Below are 20,205 nucleotides of genomic sequence, written 5' to 3'. Positions count from 1 at the left end.
GAGTTCCTGTCTGATTAGTACTGAGGTTGATAGCAGGCATCAGGCCTGACTGGCACATCAAAAGAAACTGCAACACTTGTAAGTAACTTGTGGTATTCATCATGCTTCCTTCCACCACTGAGTTTACCCCATACCCATACCTTACCTATCACAGTGTGTCCATTTTTTAGACTGAATCAAGTAATTATTTGTCGTTCGCTGTGTTCATGTTTTTTGGGGGTGTAAAATATCTGACTTGATCATTTATCTGCAGATTCTCAAAAGAAAAGAATAGCGTGAAAGAAGAAGAAAGACTATCTACCTGATGTTCTTTTTGCGTGTGAGGCTTAGTCGGCCCTGGCTGCCTGCGCCTAGCGATCCCAACAATCCCTTTATCTGCCTTTCATTACGGTCTCACTCGCCCTCTTAGCAGAGCGGGTGTCTGGGAGAGACAGTCACTTTCTCCCAGCCTGTGATGTTCCTGTAGATTACAGAGGCGCTTTGAAGCCGCTGCACTCCTCGATGCCGGGGCCTCAGACAGACCCATGCCATCTGCCAGATTGACGCCGAAGCAGCAGAATAGGGCAGAGACGCCCTCTGTTGATCTAGGCCTCTTTTGTCTTTCATGTGTCACATTCGGATGTCGCACCAAAGCCACACCTATGCAATCTGAATCTGCAGCGGGGCCCGCCTGCCCGAGAGACCAGCACACAAACACATAGACCAGATGTACGGACGGGATGGGAAATAATGGGCCTCTGTAATTACTCTTACCTGTGGGCATCTGTCTAGAAATGAGACAATTACTGCGGTCGTCCCCACATGGTATTCTCCCTCCCTCTCTGCCAAGGCCTTGGAAATCACATTCATGTGGGCTATTTATTCCTTACCGGCAGATTGAATTTTATAACAGCGTAAGAGCATTAGAGGACAGCATGCAGGCTCATTTTCTAACAGTCCCGGTCAATGCTACAGAAAGGTATAGATGTTACTACCCTTAGGGCAGTTAGTATAGCAGATGGAAAGATACTGTTAAAGTTGCTGCCCTAGGGCAGTTAATGGTTCACTCTGATAAAATAGGCCTTACAGGTTTTTGCCATCTTTAACAATTTGGGATGAGTCAATACCGCCTCTCATTATTGGGTGTCAAATTGGGAGTCACAACCTTTGGTTGGAATGTCAGGTTAACACCCAAAGTTGGAAGTTCTTTCCCCATAAAATGTGGAACATCAATGAGTGCACAGACAGTGTTACCCCCTCATACAGTACAAATTAGTGTGTCTGGATGGTAAACTCTCATTGTGTTTGCAGACTCAGAGACCATTTCCTAATGGCTGCTACACAGTTTATATGAACTTTTCATGCAGCTTAGAATCTGAAAGAGGACCATCACCAGACTTTGAACACTGGTCCCCTGTGTATTCTCTCCACCCCAGGACCACTGTCTTCAGAGGCTTATAGAGAAAAAAGGCCAAGAGCGACATAAATCACTGGTTGCCCCCCCCCCCCCTCCCCCCTTGAACGCACACACACACACACACACACACACACCTCCTCCCCCTCCTTCTCTTTGTCATATACACACGCAGACACTGTCAACCCCCAACAAGACTCCCCCGTAGTCAAACATCAGAGTAATCTCCACTCACACAAAAAATAACTTCCACATCCATTGAAATGGAGCTTTCAAAAACAGAAAAATATGTTAAAGCACCTTAAAGCACAAGACGTTAAAAACTATAAAAACATGAAGTAAAGCCCAATAAAATATACATTACAGTAATTGGATCAGAGAAGACTAGGTCTGACGATGGGAAGCGGGAGATGCTAATGACAGCACATCAAATGACCTCATGCAGCACTTCAAACGTGGCTCTGCATTGATTCTTCTCTATCTGTAGCAGCACATGGTACCCTGGCTGTTGAAACTAGTTTTGCTATAGTTTGAGCGAATAATCATGAAATCAATACAGTACAGACTACAGTAGATGATGATTTCATCACCATAGTGATGTACAGTGCTTTGTTCCAAGTTGGAACTTCCAACACAGAGCCAGGTCATATCCAGTGACTCCAGTGGCTCATGACTGTATTAGAGATATTGGGACATCTGCCATAGTGAACATTGGGAGTAATACAGACTTATAACAGTCTAACAGAAAACCAAAGCTACACACAGACATCGTGAAGACCATAGATAGGAGGAGAGTTAAACGTCATTCTGTGATTGAGTGAGTGATGGAGTCTCAAAGCAGCAATCACAGATTGGCAGCAATCAGGAGAGACAGGCAGGAGAGAAAAAATGATTGGCTTCGACTCTTTGATGTTTATATCTCTTTTATCTGATTGCTGGTTATACATCTTCAAACCCTGTTCGTTGTTGACAGGCATGGTGACCCTAAACCATCATCTCTGTCACATCTGAATAGGATTCAGCTTGCTGCCCTTTGAGTTTAAAGAAGAAAACGTTCATCTGCTTCGCAGTGTTTATCTCTATCAGGGAACAACTGATGTGCCATTCATTCTGTGTACACGACCAATAACATTTTCTTTGACTTGATTACATGGTTTCAGGTCATTTAGAAATAATTATTATGTGCTGGAGATTCTGGATGATAGTGCATTGCAAAAGCTTATAGAGAATAACATAGTATGACCATTTTCAATGGACAATAGCATAAAACTGGGTTGTCCAAGGTCATAAAAAAGCACTACCAATGTCTGTAGAAAAATGTTTCAACACGGTTCTATGGTATTCAAAAACTGTAGAAACTGGATTGTTCCACTGGCTTAAATGTCAAATTATGATAGTATTTTGGCCCTACAGTGGCATATAAACACCGTGCATATCTCGAGTGCTGATTGGTTGGTCAAACCCAAACCATGTGCAAGACAGATAAACCATTTCAAACCCTCTTTTGTGTCCCCTTGTTTGTGTTTTTGTTGTGAATGTATGGAGACCAAAAATGTTAATTCCATACAGGCCACAAAGTGGGAAGCGGTTTCACATAGTTCCGTTAGGATGCTGCATGCTTTCATGTGGAAAATAATCTCTGGGTCCCCTCAGCCCCTCTGTTGTGACAGGGGATAATGAATTTCACAACATCTGCCATTTGTTAGCCCTGTTCGGTGTAACCGATCTCCTTTTAATCCTGAGACGTCCATGGACTTCCAAAGCGTGTGCAGAGCCACAGATGAAATGAAACAGATGGATCCCATGGCCTCTCTGGACTGGGAGTAGGGGTACAGAGTACAGACAGGCAAGCAGGCAGAGGATGGGGCTGGGAATAAGAGCTGGGGCTGGGGAGTAGGGGTACAGGCTGGGACACATGCTATACAGCTTTCTATTAAGTTACAGTACATCCCTTCAAATGCACTGAAAGTGTAGGACCTCTGTCATATGTTTATAGGTATTCAGTGTAGCGGTAGTGATTTTCAGCCATAATATTAGCTTATTCAAGCTCTTGCCTCAAGAAAAGGGAAGATTTGACATGTCAGTGTTGAATGGTTTGAGCCTTATCTCAGTTTCAAGGGACACAGAGTACTGGACAGTGATTCTCTCTCCCCAAGGCTCGTGAGGGCTAGAGAGTGACAACACAGGCAGATAATAGTCGAGACTATTGATAAAGAAGCTGGGACACTGCTCCTCCTTTAGGCTTCTGTATCAGAACTCACCAGACAGTGACAGTATTAAGCCTGAGCTGAACCAGAGTGATGGGTTTTATATCAACTGACATGATTTACCTCACTGCTTAAAACGGTTATCCTTAAGGGCAAAAGAAAAATGGTATTTGCTTGCGTGGGCCAAGCAGTGATAACGCTAAACTGTTTTGCTGTACAGATAGAATACAACTAAAATCCTCAATGATCAACTTTGAAATGTAAAAATATGATCATTTCACAAAAATGTAGAGGAGTTGATATCCAGATAAATTATAATTCGTTGAGGATTATTTTGCCTAGCCATTGATGAAAAATTATACATTCATCAGAGCCTCAATCTCCTTTCCATCTGAAAGGAAGGTATGGTCTGAATGGCCGATTCTGTTTCTTTTCGTTTCCACCAATTCTGAATATGAGAAACTGGATTCTCGGCCCCCATCCTCTGCCTCTTCATAAAACCTGGAATGTGCTTCAAAGAATGCACACTATCTTCCCTCCATGAATAAAACATCTGTCATTCATCGGCCTGCAAAATATGTGGTGATTTAACAGAGCATAACAGCTCTGAAGGGGATAGAGGAGGCAGAGCAGAAGCCTGTGCAGGTGTCCTAATAATAAGCCATGTACAAGTGTTAGCTTAGGCTATCTCTCCCTTTGGACAGTTCACAGTTTACCGGTCTTGGGCCCAGGCCATGGTAAGTAAAACTCCTATTTGTGATCCATAATGACAATAGGAGTTATTACATGATAGAGAAACAATTCAGTGTTTCAAAGCAGGTTCACGTTAGAGTATTATTATCTATCTGTTGTAGAGTGTGGGCATCCACACTAAGACAGTCCAACAGAGGACTAAAGGCAGACTGGACTGGTGGAAATGTAAAGTAAACAATGTAGTGAATAGCCTGGGGGGGCTGCCTCAGGGAAAGCTAAACGTACAGTAAAAATGTGTCCTGGATCGGTTGGCATTTTATGCTGGTCAAAGTGAAAAGTCACAGAGAAGGGGAATGGAATGTGGGACAGGCAACCGCCATGAGGAAGTTAGTGGGTCAAAGTTACTGTCTCTGGACCTAATTTATTTCTATACATTTTCTCAGAGTAAATTCACTTATTCACTCCCTATCGTGTCTCCAAAGTGAGGCTCCAAAAACAAATAGGTGAGAAACAGTGGTCTAGCTGTCTATCCTAGTTGGCTCCAGAGAGGGCACGGAGGGGAAGCCTGTTACTCACACATCAGAGACTACATTCACCCTCCGTTCCTCTCTGTTTGGGATCCCTCTCGGCTCTGCCTGACTGTTCGGGCCAGGGGCATCTGATAACCTTGGGGTGCTTCACCTTTCTAAAGCAAGTGCCCATTTATTATTATACAAAATTACTCAGTAGGAGGATGTGATGAAGTCAGAGGGAGATAGGACAATCACCTCATTATGTACTATAGGCCTACATTGCTTCTGAATCTGCTGTCCAGTTTAAAAAATCTAGGAAAACCTTGAGACTAATACTGTGTTAATCACGCCCCCTACAGGTGACTAAAGTTGATACATTCTTATGTAATTTAAAAAATATATATTTAACCTTTATTTAACTAGGGAAGTCAGTTCACAACAAATTCTTATTCACAATAACGGCCTCCCGCCTGACCCCGGACGACGCTGGGCCAATTGTGCACCGCCCTTTGGAACACCCAATCACGGCCGGATATGATACAGCCTGGGACCATTTCTGACACAATAAAATATATATATTTTTTATTAACTACAATAAAAACATACAACATGGACATGTTATGTAGGTTTGGCTTATCTACAAATAAACATTGCACATGGTTATAAAATAATGTGATTTTACCTCCAGCCGACACGCGGCACCAAACAAGCACTCTGCAATCGATTGCTATGCCTTCCAGGAGAGAAAACAAAGAACAACAACTTGGCTGTCAGCTAGCGTAAAGATTCAAACCATATAAATAATGGGCAAGAAGCATAAAAAGCACAAGTCTGAAAAATATGAAGGTAAGACACATTTAGGTAGCCAATAGAAATGTATTGGTTGAATTCCTTGGGCCATTAAATGGCTTGCGCTTCATAGCTGTTTTCGCACGAGCTTTGGTTAGCTAACGCATGATCACCCATTTGAATTCACTGCAAGTTAGCTAGCTAACTTATCCAGCTAGCTTAGCCATATGTACCGAGCTCGTTAACAAATGTTAAAATGAATAGATATCTAATTCGATTATTGCTGATCGCCTTATCATGTATCCTATATTATTTGAACCGAAGATTGAACTTTGAAATGGCTAGCTGGTTATTATACACATTTACATATTTTAGCCGGTGGGGAGGTAACGTTAGCCAACTCGCCACGTTGGTGATCTGTTTGCAACATAGCTAGTTAAGTTAGCTAACTAGTTGACTACCTCACAGTTGAGCTAGCCGGCTAACGAACTGCCAGCAGCAACTTGAGTTGGTTACAATCAAATATTTGGGAATATACTTAAAGCTAACCCAATGTGTCCCATCTACAGAGTACGGGGAGAGACCACTTAAATTGGTTCTGAAGGTTGCTGGAAATGAGGTGACGACTGGAAGCTCGAGCTTTGAAAACACATTTGACGAACATCCAGATTTGGAGAAACACAAGGACAAGAAAAAGAAGAAAAAAAAGGATAAGGAAAGGAACGATACCATGTCACCAGTTGATGACAAGAAAAAGAAAAAGGTGAGTTTGGGAATCCATATTTTCATTAGAGCCCCTGTTTACCTGACTAAGCTCCACCTACAGTGCCTTGCAAAAGTATTCATCCCCCTTGGTGTTTTTCCTATTTTGTTGCATTACACCCTTTAATTTTAAATGGATTTATTTGAATTGCATGTAATGGACAAACACAAAATAGTCCAAATTGGTTAAGTGAAATGAAGAAGAAAAAAAATAATAATAATATATATATATATATATATATATATATATATTCACCCCCTTTGGCATGAAGCCCCTGAATAAGATCTGGTGCAACCAATTACCTTCATAAGTCACATAATTAGTTAGATTGCACACAGGTGGACTTTAAGTGTCACATGATCTATGTATGTATGTATGTATATGTATGTGTGTGTGTTCTGAATGGCCCCAGAGTCTGTAACACCACTAAGCAAGGGGCACCATAAAGACCAAGGAGCTCTCCAAACAGGTCAGGGACAAAGTTGTGGAGAAGGACAGATCAGGGTTGGGTTATAGATAGATCAGGGTTGGGTTATAAAAATATCAGAAGTTTTGAACATCCCACAGAGCACCATTAAATCCATTATTAAGAAATTGAAAGAATATGTCACCACAACAAACCTGCCAAGAGAGGGCCACCCACCAAAACTCACGGACCAGGCAAGGAGGGCATTAATCAGAGGCAACAGAGACCAAAGATAACCCTGCAAAGCTCCACAGCGGTGATTGTAGTATCTGTCCATAGGACTACTTTAAGCCATACACTCCACAGAGCTGGGCTTTACGGAAGAGTGGCCAGAAAAAGCCATTGCTTAAAGAAAAAAATAAGCAAACACATTGGTGTTCACCAAAGGGGATGTGGGAGACTCCCCAAAACATATGGAAGCAGGTACTCTGGTCAGATGAGACTAAAATGTAGCTTTTTGGCCATCAAGGAAAACGCTATGTTTGGCGCTAACCCAACACCTCTCATCACCCCGAGAACACCATCCCCACAGTGAAGCATGGTGGTGGCAGCATCATGCTGTGGGGATGTTTTTCATTGGCAGGGTCTGGGAAACTGGTCAGAATTGAAGGAATGATGGATGGTGCTAAATACAGGGAAATTTGAGGGAAACCTGTTTCAGTCTTCCAGAGATTTGAGACTGGGACGGAGGTTCACCTTTCAGCAGGACAACGACCCTAACATACTGCTAAAGTAACACTCGAGTGGTTTAAGGGGAACATTTAAATGTCTTGGAATGGCCTAGACAAAGCCCAGACCTCAATCCAATTGAGAATCTGTGGTATGACTTAAAGATTGCTGTACACCAGCGGAACCCATCCAACTTGAAGGAGCTGGAGCAGTTTTGCCTTGAAGAATGGGCAAAAATCCCAGTGGCTAGATGTACCAAGCTTATAGAGACATACCCCAAAATATTTGCAGCTGTAATTGCTGCAAAAGGTGGCTGTACGAAGTATTGACTTTGGGGGGGTGAATAGTTCTGTTTTTTTGTCTTGTTTGTTTCACAATAAACTATTTTGTATCTTCAAAGTGGTAGGCATGTTGTGTAAATCAAATGATACAAACCCCTAAAAAATCTATTTTAATTCCAGGTTGTAAGGCAACAAAATAGTATTCACCCCCTTGGCATTTTTACTTTTGCAAGCCACTATGTTTGCTGGACTCCACCAACTGAGTGGAGCAGAGACCATCTTTTAGGGGAATTCAGCTCTGACCACATGGATTTGCCCAAGAGCCCAATATTTAAACTTTGAAGTGGCTTTTGATTTTCGGAATTCAAATAGGGGTTTATTTGGCCCATAGACTGACGGACAGGTGATCTTTCAAAAATGAAAATTAAGTGTCAACAAACATGTTTATATGGTGCATTTAGATGACAAAGAAGAAGAAGGGACAGGATGCTGATACAGACTTGGATGATAGGGAGGCGAGCAGGACCCCTATCCGTTCAGATCTGGCGTCCTCTTTGAATAAAGTGGAAGGTAAGTTACTTGCCATTTTCTACAATGACTGCAACTTTTCCATAATCCTTTCTTTTCCTTTTAATTTCTATTGATATAGAAATATATATTCCGACCAATGGTCATTTTAACCATTTCTTTCTTACTCTTCCTCTCACACTCTTGTGTGCTTTTTCCTTTTTCCCTCAGAGAAAGAACTGACCCCACTGCAGGAAGCATTGAGTCAGCTCATCAGACAGCTTCAAAGGTGACGCTAGTTAATAAGAAATTGACGATGAATTGATTAGCAGTCTGTTTCCTCTGGTCTATTAAAAAAAAAATATCCCGGTGCCGTCTTTCGATTGGGATTTTTTTACCGGGTGTCCTGACTCTCTGTGGTCAAAGATCCCATGGCAATTATCATAAGAGTCGGGGTCTAGCGGTCTAAGGCACTGCATCTCAGTGCTAGAGGCGTTACTACAGACCCTGGATTGATTCCAGGCTGTATCACAACCGGCCGTGATTAGGAGTCCCATAGGGCGGCTCACAATTGGCCCAGCATCATCCGGGTTAGGCCGTCATTGTAAATAAGAACTTGTTCTTAACCGACTTGCCTAGTTAAATACAACTTTAAAAAAAAACTGATGTCCTAGGTAAATTCCCAATCTGGCCCTCATACGGCCACCTAATAAACCCTAGCTTCCAATTGGCTCATTCATCCCCCCTTTCCCTTGTAACTATTCCCCAGGTCGATGCTGTGAATGAGTGTGTTCTCAGTCAACTTACCTGGTAAAATAGATGTTGCATTGAGGCCTAACAAAGCAACAACTGACTTTCTCTTGTAGGAAAGACCCAAGTGCGTTTTTCTCGTTCCCTGTGACTGACCTTATCGCTCCTGGCTACTCCACGATCATCAAGCGGCCCATGGACTTCGGCGCAATGAAGGAGAAAGTCAAGAATGAGTATTACCAGTCACTAGAGGAGCTCAAGGTACACCTGTCAGCTGCACTACCTTCTTGACAAATAACTTTCAGAATAGCTTTATTTAGTTGTCTCATTCTAAAGCAGTGGATTGATTGACAATCAAGCCTGAGGTGTTGCTTTAAATAGAAACCCAATGTTAAACATATGCAGAGTCCAGTGACTGACTGCATTGTATCTCCATTGATACAGGTGGACTTCAGAATCATGTGTGAGAATGCCATGATCTACAACAAGCCAGAGACCATTTACCACAAAGCTGCCAGGAAGCTGCTCCACTCTGGCATGAAGATCCTCCGCCCGGTAAGGAGAGTGCGTCTACAGAAGGAAATTTGACACATGCATCACACACATGCATATGGAATCTTCCCTTCAGAGTGGGATTTCGTCCTGGATTAGCCTTAATCTGTGTCTAGGAAACTGGCCCCATGTGTGCTTGAGTGAAATAATCACTAGTTGCCACATATGAACAGCAGAGGGCGCCATATTCATATCCCTGAATGTTTAGATGCGAATCTTCACCACAAAGTTATATATATGTTTTATATTTATATTTTATATATATAATTGGTGCCCTGTAATCACAAGACCCCTTGGTTGGAACAACAAGGGATTGTGGCGTAAATTGCGGTGAAACAAAGTCAACTCTCTCTCTTGCTGTCCCACAGGAGAGGCTTGAGAGCCTGAGGCAGAGTATTGAGTTCATGGCTGACCTAGAGAACCCAGCCAACCGGTCAAGTAAGACTGGAGAGGAGGTGGGAAACTCAAGCATGGACCAGTGTAAAGACGGCCCCAGCCCCACAGATCCTAGCGAGACTGCCCAGTCTGCCCCAAACACTCCCAGGTACCATGATAACTTTACCCTGCAAATGAACACTGACAATATGCTTTTAGGTATTAATTGCTTAGAGAGTCAACATATGGATTTCGATCTCGGACACAATTTACATAACCCCTATCTGTAGTCTATATATGAGTTTAAGGTGCTTCTTCATAGCTTAGATTGTGAGAAGCTGTTCTCGGCCATCTACCAAACACAGATCCCAACCAGGAAGCAAGCAAGCAGTATTACACACTGTTATTAAGTCATGGATAGTGTCCAAGTGCTGTGGGCTTGTTCTCCCAAGTGTTTGGTGGATCAGTTCTTTCCACAGACTCTGGCTGGAGGATGAGAGAGAATGAAAGGAATGCCTCTGAGCGTGTCAGGTCTTGTGTTCAGTCAGCACTATGCAGCACGTTTCACATCAATCACTCTCTGAAACCTACGAGTTGTTGTCCTTGTAAACCCCACTGAGGTGTAATGAGTAGAAAATGTCTTCGCTTACTTTTAGGTATTTTTTTAACTGCATTGTTGGTTAAGGGCTTGTAAGTAAGCATTTCACTGTAAGGTCTACACCTGTTGTATTTGGCGCATGCAACAAATAACACTTGATTTGAAATGCTTTCGCAAGTAAGACTACAGCATGAGGACTTAAGATTTGTTGTGAAGTTTGAAAGTATACTGGCAGCATATTCATTGGGAACATGTACTGTAGCTATAGCATGAAATGTATTCTCTATTAGATATTACTGTTTCAAAATGTATTGTAATCACTAATGGCTGCCAGCAAAATAAATTCCTTTCTTCTGCTGATCCTTTTTTGGTATTGAACAATGAAACCCTATGAATCAGTTAAGTTCAAAGTCTCCTACTCCTCTATATTCTGTGTTCTCCAATACTTCCAGGAAAGACAACGACTCCAAAGACGAAGTGTCCAAGGTCGTCAGTCAGGCAGAGAAGGAGCTTGAGGAGATCCGCAAGCTCATTGATGATTCAGGAGGCAAACTGTCCAGCAGAGGGCTGGAGAGTGAGGTGAGAGCTACGGGCTATGGAATTGGCTTAAACTGTTTAGGCCAACCAAGCTCTCTTACCCCATCTACTATATAGGAAATGTATGGTCTAATTTAGTGATCATATTCATTATGGTCACTAATGTAATAATACTACTATTGTTTTATTGTTATGTAGCTGGACTTTGAGAGGAGAAAGTCTGATGGTTCCACCACACTGGCAATCCTGAACCCAGTCGACCTTGTTGCTGGAGGTAGGTCCAGTCATAGTCACGGCCACAATTAGCTAGTTGCGCTATATCCATTTCTATTTGTGCAACATGGGAAAACAGGAATCCATGATTGATTCCAACTGTTAACTCTATCAAGTGTAATAAAATCATTAGCTTTTAATTGTAAATGAGCCTCTACTTCTCAATCAACTCTTATCTCTACAGATGTGGGCTACTGCCCTGTGAAGCTGGGCATGATGTCCAACCGGCTGCAGAGTGGCATCAACACCCTGCAGGGCTTCAAGGAGGACAAGAGGAACATGGTCACACCAGGTAAGCTGAAGGGGCCTTTGTGACAAGTTTTAATAATCAAAAGGCATTTCTTATATCGACTTCCATCGTATCCCAAGAGTGGCTGAATAACCTCTTCATCTGAGTGACTGAACCCAGAGTTTGTATAGAAGCGCATGTATAAATCCAATGTTCAACCAACATACCAGTCTTAATGTATCCATTCATGGGCAACATTGTATTTTCCTAAGGTCATGTAGCCATGTTAGATTGTGATTCTATAAAAATCTGTTTTTCATAGTCCTATAAATGTATCTCTCTGTGAGAGGCTGAGCCCTCAGCCTGTGGTCCTGTATCTCCATCAGTGTTTGCGAGCTGTAATGTAATCCAATCTCTGCTCTCGCAGTATCGTACATGAACTATGGTCCGTACACCTCCTACGCACCCGCCTACGACTCGAGCTTCGCCAACATCGGGAAAGAGGACTCTGACCTGATCTACTCCTTCTATGGAGAGGAAGCCAGCCTCCAGGGATCTGAGAGGTATGCATGTTGCTCCTCATCCTCCCCCTACATTACGGTCCGGATCTGACATTTACAATAACAAGGGACTACTTTACAGTAAATAATTCCAAACAAAGCTTTGAGCATTCCAGCATGCTCATAACAGTCCAGATGCCCCTGTATTTCATTGGGTTTGTATATCAGAGTAGGCATTTTATGGTTCTGTTGGCATGGATGAGATTCACTGTGGTGGAGACTAAAACCACATGGTAAACCTGATACAGCCCTAATGCTGCTTCTGAGAGGAGACCAAATGTGACTACCATACACAAACACACACTGATGTAATGTCTGCAGCCTCTCGGAGTTCCTGTCCAAATCGGAGGAGCACATGTACAAACTGGCAGACAACCTCCTGGACGCGTTGACTAACGGGGAGCACTCCAAAACCCTGAGAGAGGTACAACCATTAAACATGGGAATTATATGGCTATTTTAACATTTCTTTGGACAATACTAACTTGATGTGTTCTTGCCCGTCAGACCCGTCCAGATGAGCAAGGACCAACAGAAACCTCTGAGACTGGAGACAAGGACATGGAGGTAAGTCTCAGGACACTAAACTTGGACAACCTCAGCAGATAAAGGAGAGACTCCACACCCTAGGTCTCAACTACACCCACCTGAAGTGAACTCCAGCAATCCTGCTCCACCCCCACGAAACATGCCCCAACACGACCCAACTCCTTGACATAATGCTTAACCCGGAAGCCAGCCACACCAATGTGTCGGAGGAGGAAACACTGTGTCAGCGTGCATTGCGCCCGGCCCGCCACAGGAGTTGCTAGAGCGTGATGGGACAAGGCCATCCCTGCTGGCCTAACCCGGATGACGCTGGGCCAATTGTGCACCACCCATGGGTCTCCCGGTCGCGGCCGGCAGCGACAGAGCCTGGATTCGAACCAGGATCTCTAGCAGCACAGTTAGCAACTGCGATGGAGTGCCTTAGACCACTGCGCCACTTGGGAGGCCCAGTGTTGGATAATATTAACAGCTTCTGCACATGCCATAGCTGTTCTGTTACAGCTGTGAACAACATGGCAAGCTCGTTAGCTAGCTGCCATGATCCAATACACAGAAAGAACATTTCCCCTTCAAAACACTGCCTCTCTCCACCAGCCCCTGAGACCAGGTCTGTTCACACACACTCTGTCAGGGATGTGGAAATGTCTGTTTTATTTCTGCGCCCCCTTCGTTGGGCGGCTGAATGGCTCCTCAGTCACAGCAGCGTAGAGGCTGGAGGAAAGAAAAGCATCAGGTGTCTCAAGCACACAGCAGCTCTCTGTACCTGGCTGTTTGCTGTGCTTGGCCAGTGTCCAGTTTATCCTCATTCCCTGGTTGGGTGTTCCTGCTGCTCTTTATTTTATTGGAAAGGGCTTGGCAGAGGTATCGACTGGAGCTACCAGAAAAGAGCTGGCCTAGCTGATGCCTCTCCTTTCAGGAATGCAATTTCAAAGATTTACTGACTGCAGCACTGGGTGACTTTGAATCCAAACAAAAATGCTTTTACTAACCTTTCTTTCATCCTTCTGTTTTTCCCTCAGGTGGTTGATCCGGAGGCCAGCAAGCAGACTGAAAGCAGACTAGCCTCCCTGGGCTCTGTGATCGGCCTGGGCTTGGACCTCCAGACTCCACCGGACCTCCTCTCTGAGGGTATAGATCAGCTCTAACTGAGCAAACCGACCGCATGCCAGTTATTTCTCTAAAGTTACTGAGAGCCAAAGCGTTACATTTTAAATCCCCTAGGCTTAAACCTTTCCTGAAGGTAATTGAGGCATTTCTGACTCCTGCAGCCTCCCTGGGCTGTTGTAGGCCATATGCAGTCCCAGTTGAATGTAGTCTATGAAGATGAGGGAGGATTCAAGAAATAGAACCCATTGTAGATGACCCTGCACAGGTCAATGCAAGCTTCCTTAGGATATTTAAGTAAGAGTGTGTGCATATGTTTCTTTGCATCAGAGGCCCAACACTTCCAGCAGAAGTTGGATGAGACTACAAAGCTCCTCCGCGAGCTGCAGGAAGCGCAGCGGGAACGCTTGAGTGTCAAGCAGCCCCCCAACATCATCTGCCTGCTAGCCCCAACAACCAAGGAGCTGCAACTGGGTAACGCTTCCTTTTTTTCTTAAGGGAGAATGGAATTCCACTCTGTATTTTATTGGGGGGGCTCTGATTCAAAGGGTTGAGTTAAATGCGGAAGACACATTTCGGTTGAAGTCATTGTTGTGCAGCTGACTAGATATCACCTTTCCCCCCCACAACAGTCGTTGTTTCGGGCCCTGTAAAAATTGTTTCGGGCCCTGTAAAAAAATAAAACAAATAATAATAATAATTGTGCAACCAGAAACGGTTATGACTAAACATGAATTTCTGTCAAAGCTATTTCCTTTTGACTATCTTAATTCCAGTGGAACAAATTCCTGGGCCATCCATTTCTCAGCTACACCACTACCAATGATCTTTATTTGGACTCCACCTTTTGGCTTGAAGTTGGGCTCTAATATAATTTCCCATTTGTCTCCCTGTAGCTGAGAAGGTGACTGGTAACCTGGCCCAACTGACCAGTCAGGTGGCTCCAGGAGATGTGAGCAGTGTGTATGGGATCAGGAGGGCCATGGGCATTGCTCTGCCCCTAGAGGCAGATGAACCACTCATAGACCTCACTACAGGTAGGCTTAAACCACCCGGCATCTGATTCCCAGGTTATTTATGTCATGGGTAGTAAACATTCTAACCATATACTGGTTTATTTTGTGAACGTGTTCAGTGAAGTAGAAGGCCTACTTGCAAAACTGACTTACCTTTTTAATTGCCCCTGAGGTGGTAAAGTTGTATTGAATGGTGTTACGGTGTATAAAATGTTATGGCTACATATGAATTGAAATGTCAAAGCTATTCCCGTCATCTTGATTCCAGTTGATGCTGAGCCAATGGATACCTTGCCTGAAGTTCAGCAGATTCCAGTCATCGCAGTATAATGGAATTTCACGGCAACCATCCTCCAATCTCTGTTGTAGTGTACAAAAAGGTTCTTTGTTTGCATTTCTTTTAAACCTTTTTATATATAAAGCCATTTGTCATCTACCTTATCCAATCTGATATTCCGTGTCTTCGTAAATCAAGTTGGGATTCAGCCTTTAAAAAAGACAACTTTCAAAACAATTTATCGCAACTGTACAAAATGCAAACTTACATTTAGTCCTCAGACGGCATAAGATGAAAGCAACACGACAGACGTTGACTGCCAAACGAATGTGTCCGACGTTCAGTAAGGCCACAGGACAAGTCAGTTTTCCGTGTCTTAAACGTCTGCCTTGGACCTTTTTTATCTATCAAATAATTTATGGGTAACAATTAAGTATGTTACTGTGATTGTTTTCAATTAAACAATGGTCAAACAGCTTCTTAGCTAAATTTGCTCTTTGCTAGGACTGTGATTGGGGAGTGGAGAGCTGAAAACAAGCTGTTATTGGCCGAGAGGTTTGGAACTCTTATCGGTCTTAACTCATTTACTGCCTGGCCAAAGCTCCATCCCACCAAACAGGCTGAGATTTCAGGTGGTCTTTTCAAAATGGTGCTTATACTAAAAGGGCATTGTCATAGTATTATTCAAACCTGTGTGTTGTTTAAGTACACAAAGGACACCAAATAGAATATTAATTTGACCAGCGATTCCCAGGCAGCATACTGCAGTTTGTTGGCTAGTCAATGCAATCTATACATTTACAACTAATATGGCTGAAGCATACTGCACAGCACTGAGTTAGGCTCTCAAGATCAATTTGTTTCAGTCAAATTAAGCTTTTCATTAGTCACCAGAATGTTGTTTTACTCTTTAAACTGGATTGTACTGTGCATATAGCACTTATTTGTCAGATTATTTTTGAAAGACATACCATATAAACTGTCCATTACACAGTAATAGAACAGACTGTCCATCGGTCTCAGCTGTTTCAGGATATTTGGCTTCAATATTTACATTTAGTCCCATGGTCGTACAAACCAAACAGAAAAATAAATTAGAGGGTGACTGTTCACTAAACACAAACTGTGTTAAAGATAGACTCAGCGATATGACGTAGATGCCTAAAGTAAACAGCATAGTGGGTCAATTTCCACAACAGAGCGTTGAAGCGCAAGTTTAAACTTCTCCGCTGTTTTGGTTCCGTTGCTACCATGCTGTAACAGCGTGAACGGAACCCGTGCACAAACTGTATGAGAGCGAAGTCTTGCATCTCACTCATCGCAATATCTGCGGTGCAGCTCGTGACAACGTAATTTCGCTTAGTCTCCTTTTTTAAGGTCTATAAAACCATGACAGAGTATGTACACTCACTCCACATGCAGCAGCACTCACTCCATTGTTTTGGTCACCATTTGCTTGATAAACAGCTCAGTTTTGCGCAGACTGAAGATGTTTTCGGTGCAGCTCATGATTCCAGGAATATCAGGTGATGGAATCCAGTATGACGATGAGCAGTGCTTGACGTAACCATGTCAGTCTAATTGAATGCACACATTAACTGGATCTCAAAAAAAAAAAAAAAACAGCAGCACTAAGCATTTATTTCCAATGAAGAATCTCCCAAAGGGATTCCTGGAAACATGAATAATCCAAAATATAACCTCTAGGACCACAAGGTCTTGTTCTGGTCCGGTCCGGATCATCGCTGACTGAAGCACTGAGATGGATTATATTTGTGTGCTCTGATAGGCTTACTCTAAGAATGTTAACTTATGTGCGTTCATGTAATTAGACTGTGTCCTTGGATGTCCTGCGACCGACCCAGGACACATATGCGCTACCAGGCCCAGAGTCCGCACACAGTAGTGTGCTCACCGTAGACCTCAGCTCAGGCCCATTCCCTGCTGCTTGCTCATGTCCGTACACACAAAGAAGGTTGTCAGCTCGCCTTTTCCCTTGACGTTGATGAGGCCTCGGCACTCACAGGAGTAGCCCAGCTTCTGGAGCACGTCCGATGTCTCCTCTGTGACCTGGAGCAGAGACGAAGCAAGGAACAAGACATTATTATGCTGAATGCATGCAGCCATGGTTTTTGTGTGGTTATAGGTAATCTCTCCAGCCAGACTAGCAAGGACAATACTAGGTTGTTGTACTGAACCTGAATCTTGCCCAGCTCTCCAGTGCTCTCCATCCTACTGGCCACGTTGACGGTGTTGCCCCAGATGTCATACTGAGGTTTTCTGGCTCCAATCACTCCAGCAATAACAGGCCCATGGTTAATGCCTGTGAAAAGCAGGCAGACAGTGACACAGGGCACACATAACGAGATACCTGCAGAGTAGTCTAACAAGCCACAAGAATGTGATGACCAAGACACTGACTATCAGCTAGACTGACTGATTTTATGTCTGAGAACAGCATGATGACACAGAAAACAACTGGAAATAAAATACAAATGACATCCTCAATGCAGTGATATACACTAACAGGGTCAAACAAGTACCATCAGCTTGTCTGGCTGAGTCAACCACTGGATGTCAAAGACATTTTACATTTCCGTTTTAGTCATTTAGCAGACGCTTTTATGCAGAGCGACTTACATGAGCAATTGGGGTATCGCAAGGGCACAGCGACAGATGTTTCACTTAGTCAGCTCGGTAAGTTGAACCAGCAACCTTTTGGTTACTGGCCCAACTCTTAACCGCTAGGCTACCTGCCACCACTGCCAGTCGTTCTGCCAGTCGTTCATGTTGGAATAAAAAATGTCTTCCAGGGAGAATTATGTGGACTTCATTTGTTATTTAGATTTTTCTTGGGACACGTGAATAAATCCTTTGACGCACCAGTCCTTTGAATTTTATTTGTGTTTCATGCCAGCTTTCTGTGTTTATGTATTAAAACCCTAATCTGTGCTTTTATCTCTCAAGTATTCTAAATGTTTTCCTAAAGCCTGGGGGATCTGCTCAGAATAAGCTGTCTGAGAACTATGTCACAACAGTACACAGGGAAAATGAAAAAAATTAAAAATAACAGTACACAGGGAGAGTCAATGTTAGCTATTGTGGACAGAAAGAATGTCCTACGTGGTTAGATAGACAGGGTATCGCAGGCCAAGGAGTGTTTTGTTCTATAACTAGAGCTCACAATTTCTCCTGACCGGGTCAGGTGCAGCTGTTCAGGAAAAACCCTTAGCACTAGAACAACAACCAATGAAACCCTAATAAAGATGGATGGAACCGAACGCATTGCAGACGTAATGGGTAGTTATTGTATATGGTACTAGTTAATGAATATAGTTCATATATGCCCAGGCCAGTGCCCAAGCTTTACTCACCCACACGCAGCCTAAAACTGTTGAAGGAGTGTCTGTTGATGCCATCCAGCTTGCCAATGAGAGCAATGGCAAACTCTACCATGTTCCCTATCTGTGCCTGCTGCCTATCTCGATCCTGAAACAACACAGTTCATCAAAGTCCACACACAGGACACTACTACTTACAGTTGAAGTCAGAAGTTTTCATACACTTAGGTTGGAGTCATTAAAACTAGTTTTTCAACCACTGCGCAAATTTCTTGTTAAAAACTATAGTTTTGGCAAGTCGGTTAAGACATCTAGTTTGTGCATGACACAAGTAATTTTCCAAACAATTGTTTACGGACAGATTATTTCACTTATGATTCACTGTATCACAATTCCAGTGGGTCAGAAGTGTACATACACTAAGTTGACTGTGCCTTTAAACAGCTTGGAAAAATCCAGAAATTTATGTCATAGCTTCTGATAGGCTAAGTGACATAATTTGAGTCAATTGGAGGTGTACCTGTGGATGTATTTCAAGGCCTACCTTCAAACTCAGTGCCTCTTTGCTTGACATCATGGGAAAATCAAAAGAAATCAGCCAAGACCTCAGAAAAAAATGTATAAACCTCCACAAGTCTGGTGCATGCTTGGAAGCAATTTCCAAACGCCTGAAAGTACCACGTTCATCTGTACAAACAATAGTACGCAGGTATAAACACCATGGACCACACAGCCGTCATACCGCTCAGGAAGGAGACGCGTTCTGCCTCCTAGAGATGAACGTACTTTGGTGCGAAAAGTGCAAATCAATCCCAGAACAGCAAAGGACCTTGTGAAGATGCTGGAGGAAACAGGTACAAAAGTATCTATATCAACAGTAAAACGAGTCCTATATCGACATAACCTGAAAGGCCGCTCAGCAAGGAAGAAGCCACTGCTCCAAAACCGCCATAAAAAAGCCAGACTACGGTTTGCAACTGCACATGGGGACAAAGATCGTACTTTTTGGAAAAATGTCCTCTGGTCTGACGAAACAAAAATAGAACTGTTTGGACATAATGACCATTGTTATGATTGGAGGAAAATGGGGGAGGCTTGCAAGCAGAAGAACACCATCCCAACCGTGAAGCACAGTGGTGGCAGCATCATGTTGTGGGGGTGCTTTGCTGCAGGAGGGACTGGTGCACTTCACAAAATAGATGGCATCATGAGGACGGAAAATGATGTGGATATATCGAAGCAACATCTCAAGACATCAGTCAGGAAGTTAAAGCTTGGTCGCAAATGGGTCTTCCAAATAGACAATGACCCCAAGCATTCTTCCAAAGTTGTGGCAAAATGGCTTAAGGACAACAAAGTCAAGGTATTGGAGGGGCCATCACAAAGTCCTGACCTCAATCCTATAGAAATTTGTGGGCAGAACTGAAAAAGCGTGTGCAAGCAAAGAGGCCTACAAACCTGACTCAGTTACACCAGCTCTGTCTGGAGGAATAGGCCAAAATTCACCCAACTTATTGTGGGAAGCTTGTGGAAGGCTACCCACAACATTTGACCCAAGTTAAACAATTTAAAGGCAATGCTACCAAATACTAATTGAGTGTATGTAAACTTCTGACCCACTGGGAATGTGATGAAAGAAATAAAAGCTGAAATAAATCATTCTCTCTACTATTGTTCTGACATTTCACATTCTTAAAATAAAAGTGGTGATCCTAACTGACCTAAGACAGGGAATTTTTACTAGGATTAAATGTCAGGAATTGT

General features: G+C 43.2%; 2 protein-coding genes across 4 annotated transcripts in view; one reads left to right on the top strand and one right to left on the bottom strand.

The window, feature by feature from the left end:
- The first annotated feature begins 5,568 nt into the window (after positions 1-5,568).
- On the top strand, positions 5,569-15,264 carry brd7 (bromodomain containing 7). Its single transcript, NM_001141772.1, has 17 exons — positions 5,569-5,651; positions 6,164-6,357; positions 8,235-8,343; positions 8,512-8,569; positions 9,147-9,291; positions 9,475-9,585; positions 9,951-10,126; positions 11,008-11,134; positions 11,291-11,366; positions 11,550-11,657; positions 12,022-12,157; positions 12,476-12,578; positions 12,662-12,721; positions 13,723-13,831; positions 14,138-14,281; positions 14,704-14,844; positions 15,092-15,264. The coding sequence occupies exons 1-17, from the start codon at positions 5,609-5,611 to the stop codon at positions 15,151-15,153; spliced, it is 1,902 nt and encodes a 633-aa protein (NP_001135244.1). The 5' UTR covers positions 5,569-5,608; the 3' UTR covers positions 15,154-15,264.
- Positions 15,265-16,723: 1,459 nt separating this feature from the next.
- The window catches only part of LOC106587576 (adenylate cyclase type 2), an 86,141-nt gene continuing 82,659 nt past the window's right edge, over positions 16,724-20,205 (bottom strand). For 2 of the 3 annotated variants that reach the window (XM_014176096.3, XM_082969597.1), the window contains 2 exons: positions 18,475-18,589; positions 16,724-17,423 (listed from right to left, as the gene is read on the bottom strand). In XM_014176096.3, the coding sequence (XP_014031571.1) occupies positions 17,080-17,423; positions 18,475-18,589 (459 nt within the window). In that variant the 3' untranslated portion in view covers positions 16,724-17,079. The remainder of the gene's footprint in view (positions 17,424-18,474; positions 18,590-20,205) is intronic. The other variant, XM_014176099.3, reaches the window with a different exon arrangement.

Source organism: Salmo salar, chromosome 26 (genome assembly GCF_965601325.2).
Source record: "Salmo salar chromosome 26, fSalSal1, whole genome shotgun sequence".
Classification (NCBI taxonomy): Eukaryota; Metazoa; Chordata; class Actinopteri; order Salmoniformes; family Salmonidae; genus Salmo; species Salmo salar.
This window is presented reverse-complemented; position numbering and strand designations above follow the sequence as displayed.

Coding starts and splice junctions, on each gene's coding strand:
- brd7 (NM_001141772.1), top strand. CDS start 5,609: ATGGGCAAGAAGCATAAAAAGCACAAGTCTGAAAAATATGAAG. Junction 9,292..9,474: donor AGTCACTAGAGGAGCTCAAG/GTACACCTGTCA, acceptor CCATTGATACAG/GTGGACTTCAGAATCATGTG. Junction 13,832..14,137: donor ACCGGACCTCCTCTCTGAGG/GTATAGATCAGC, acceptor TCTTTGCATCAG/AGGCCCAACACTTCCAGCAG.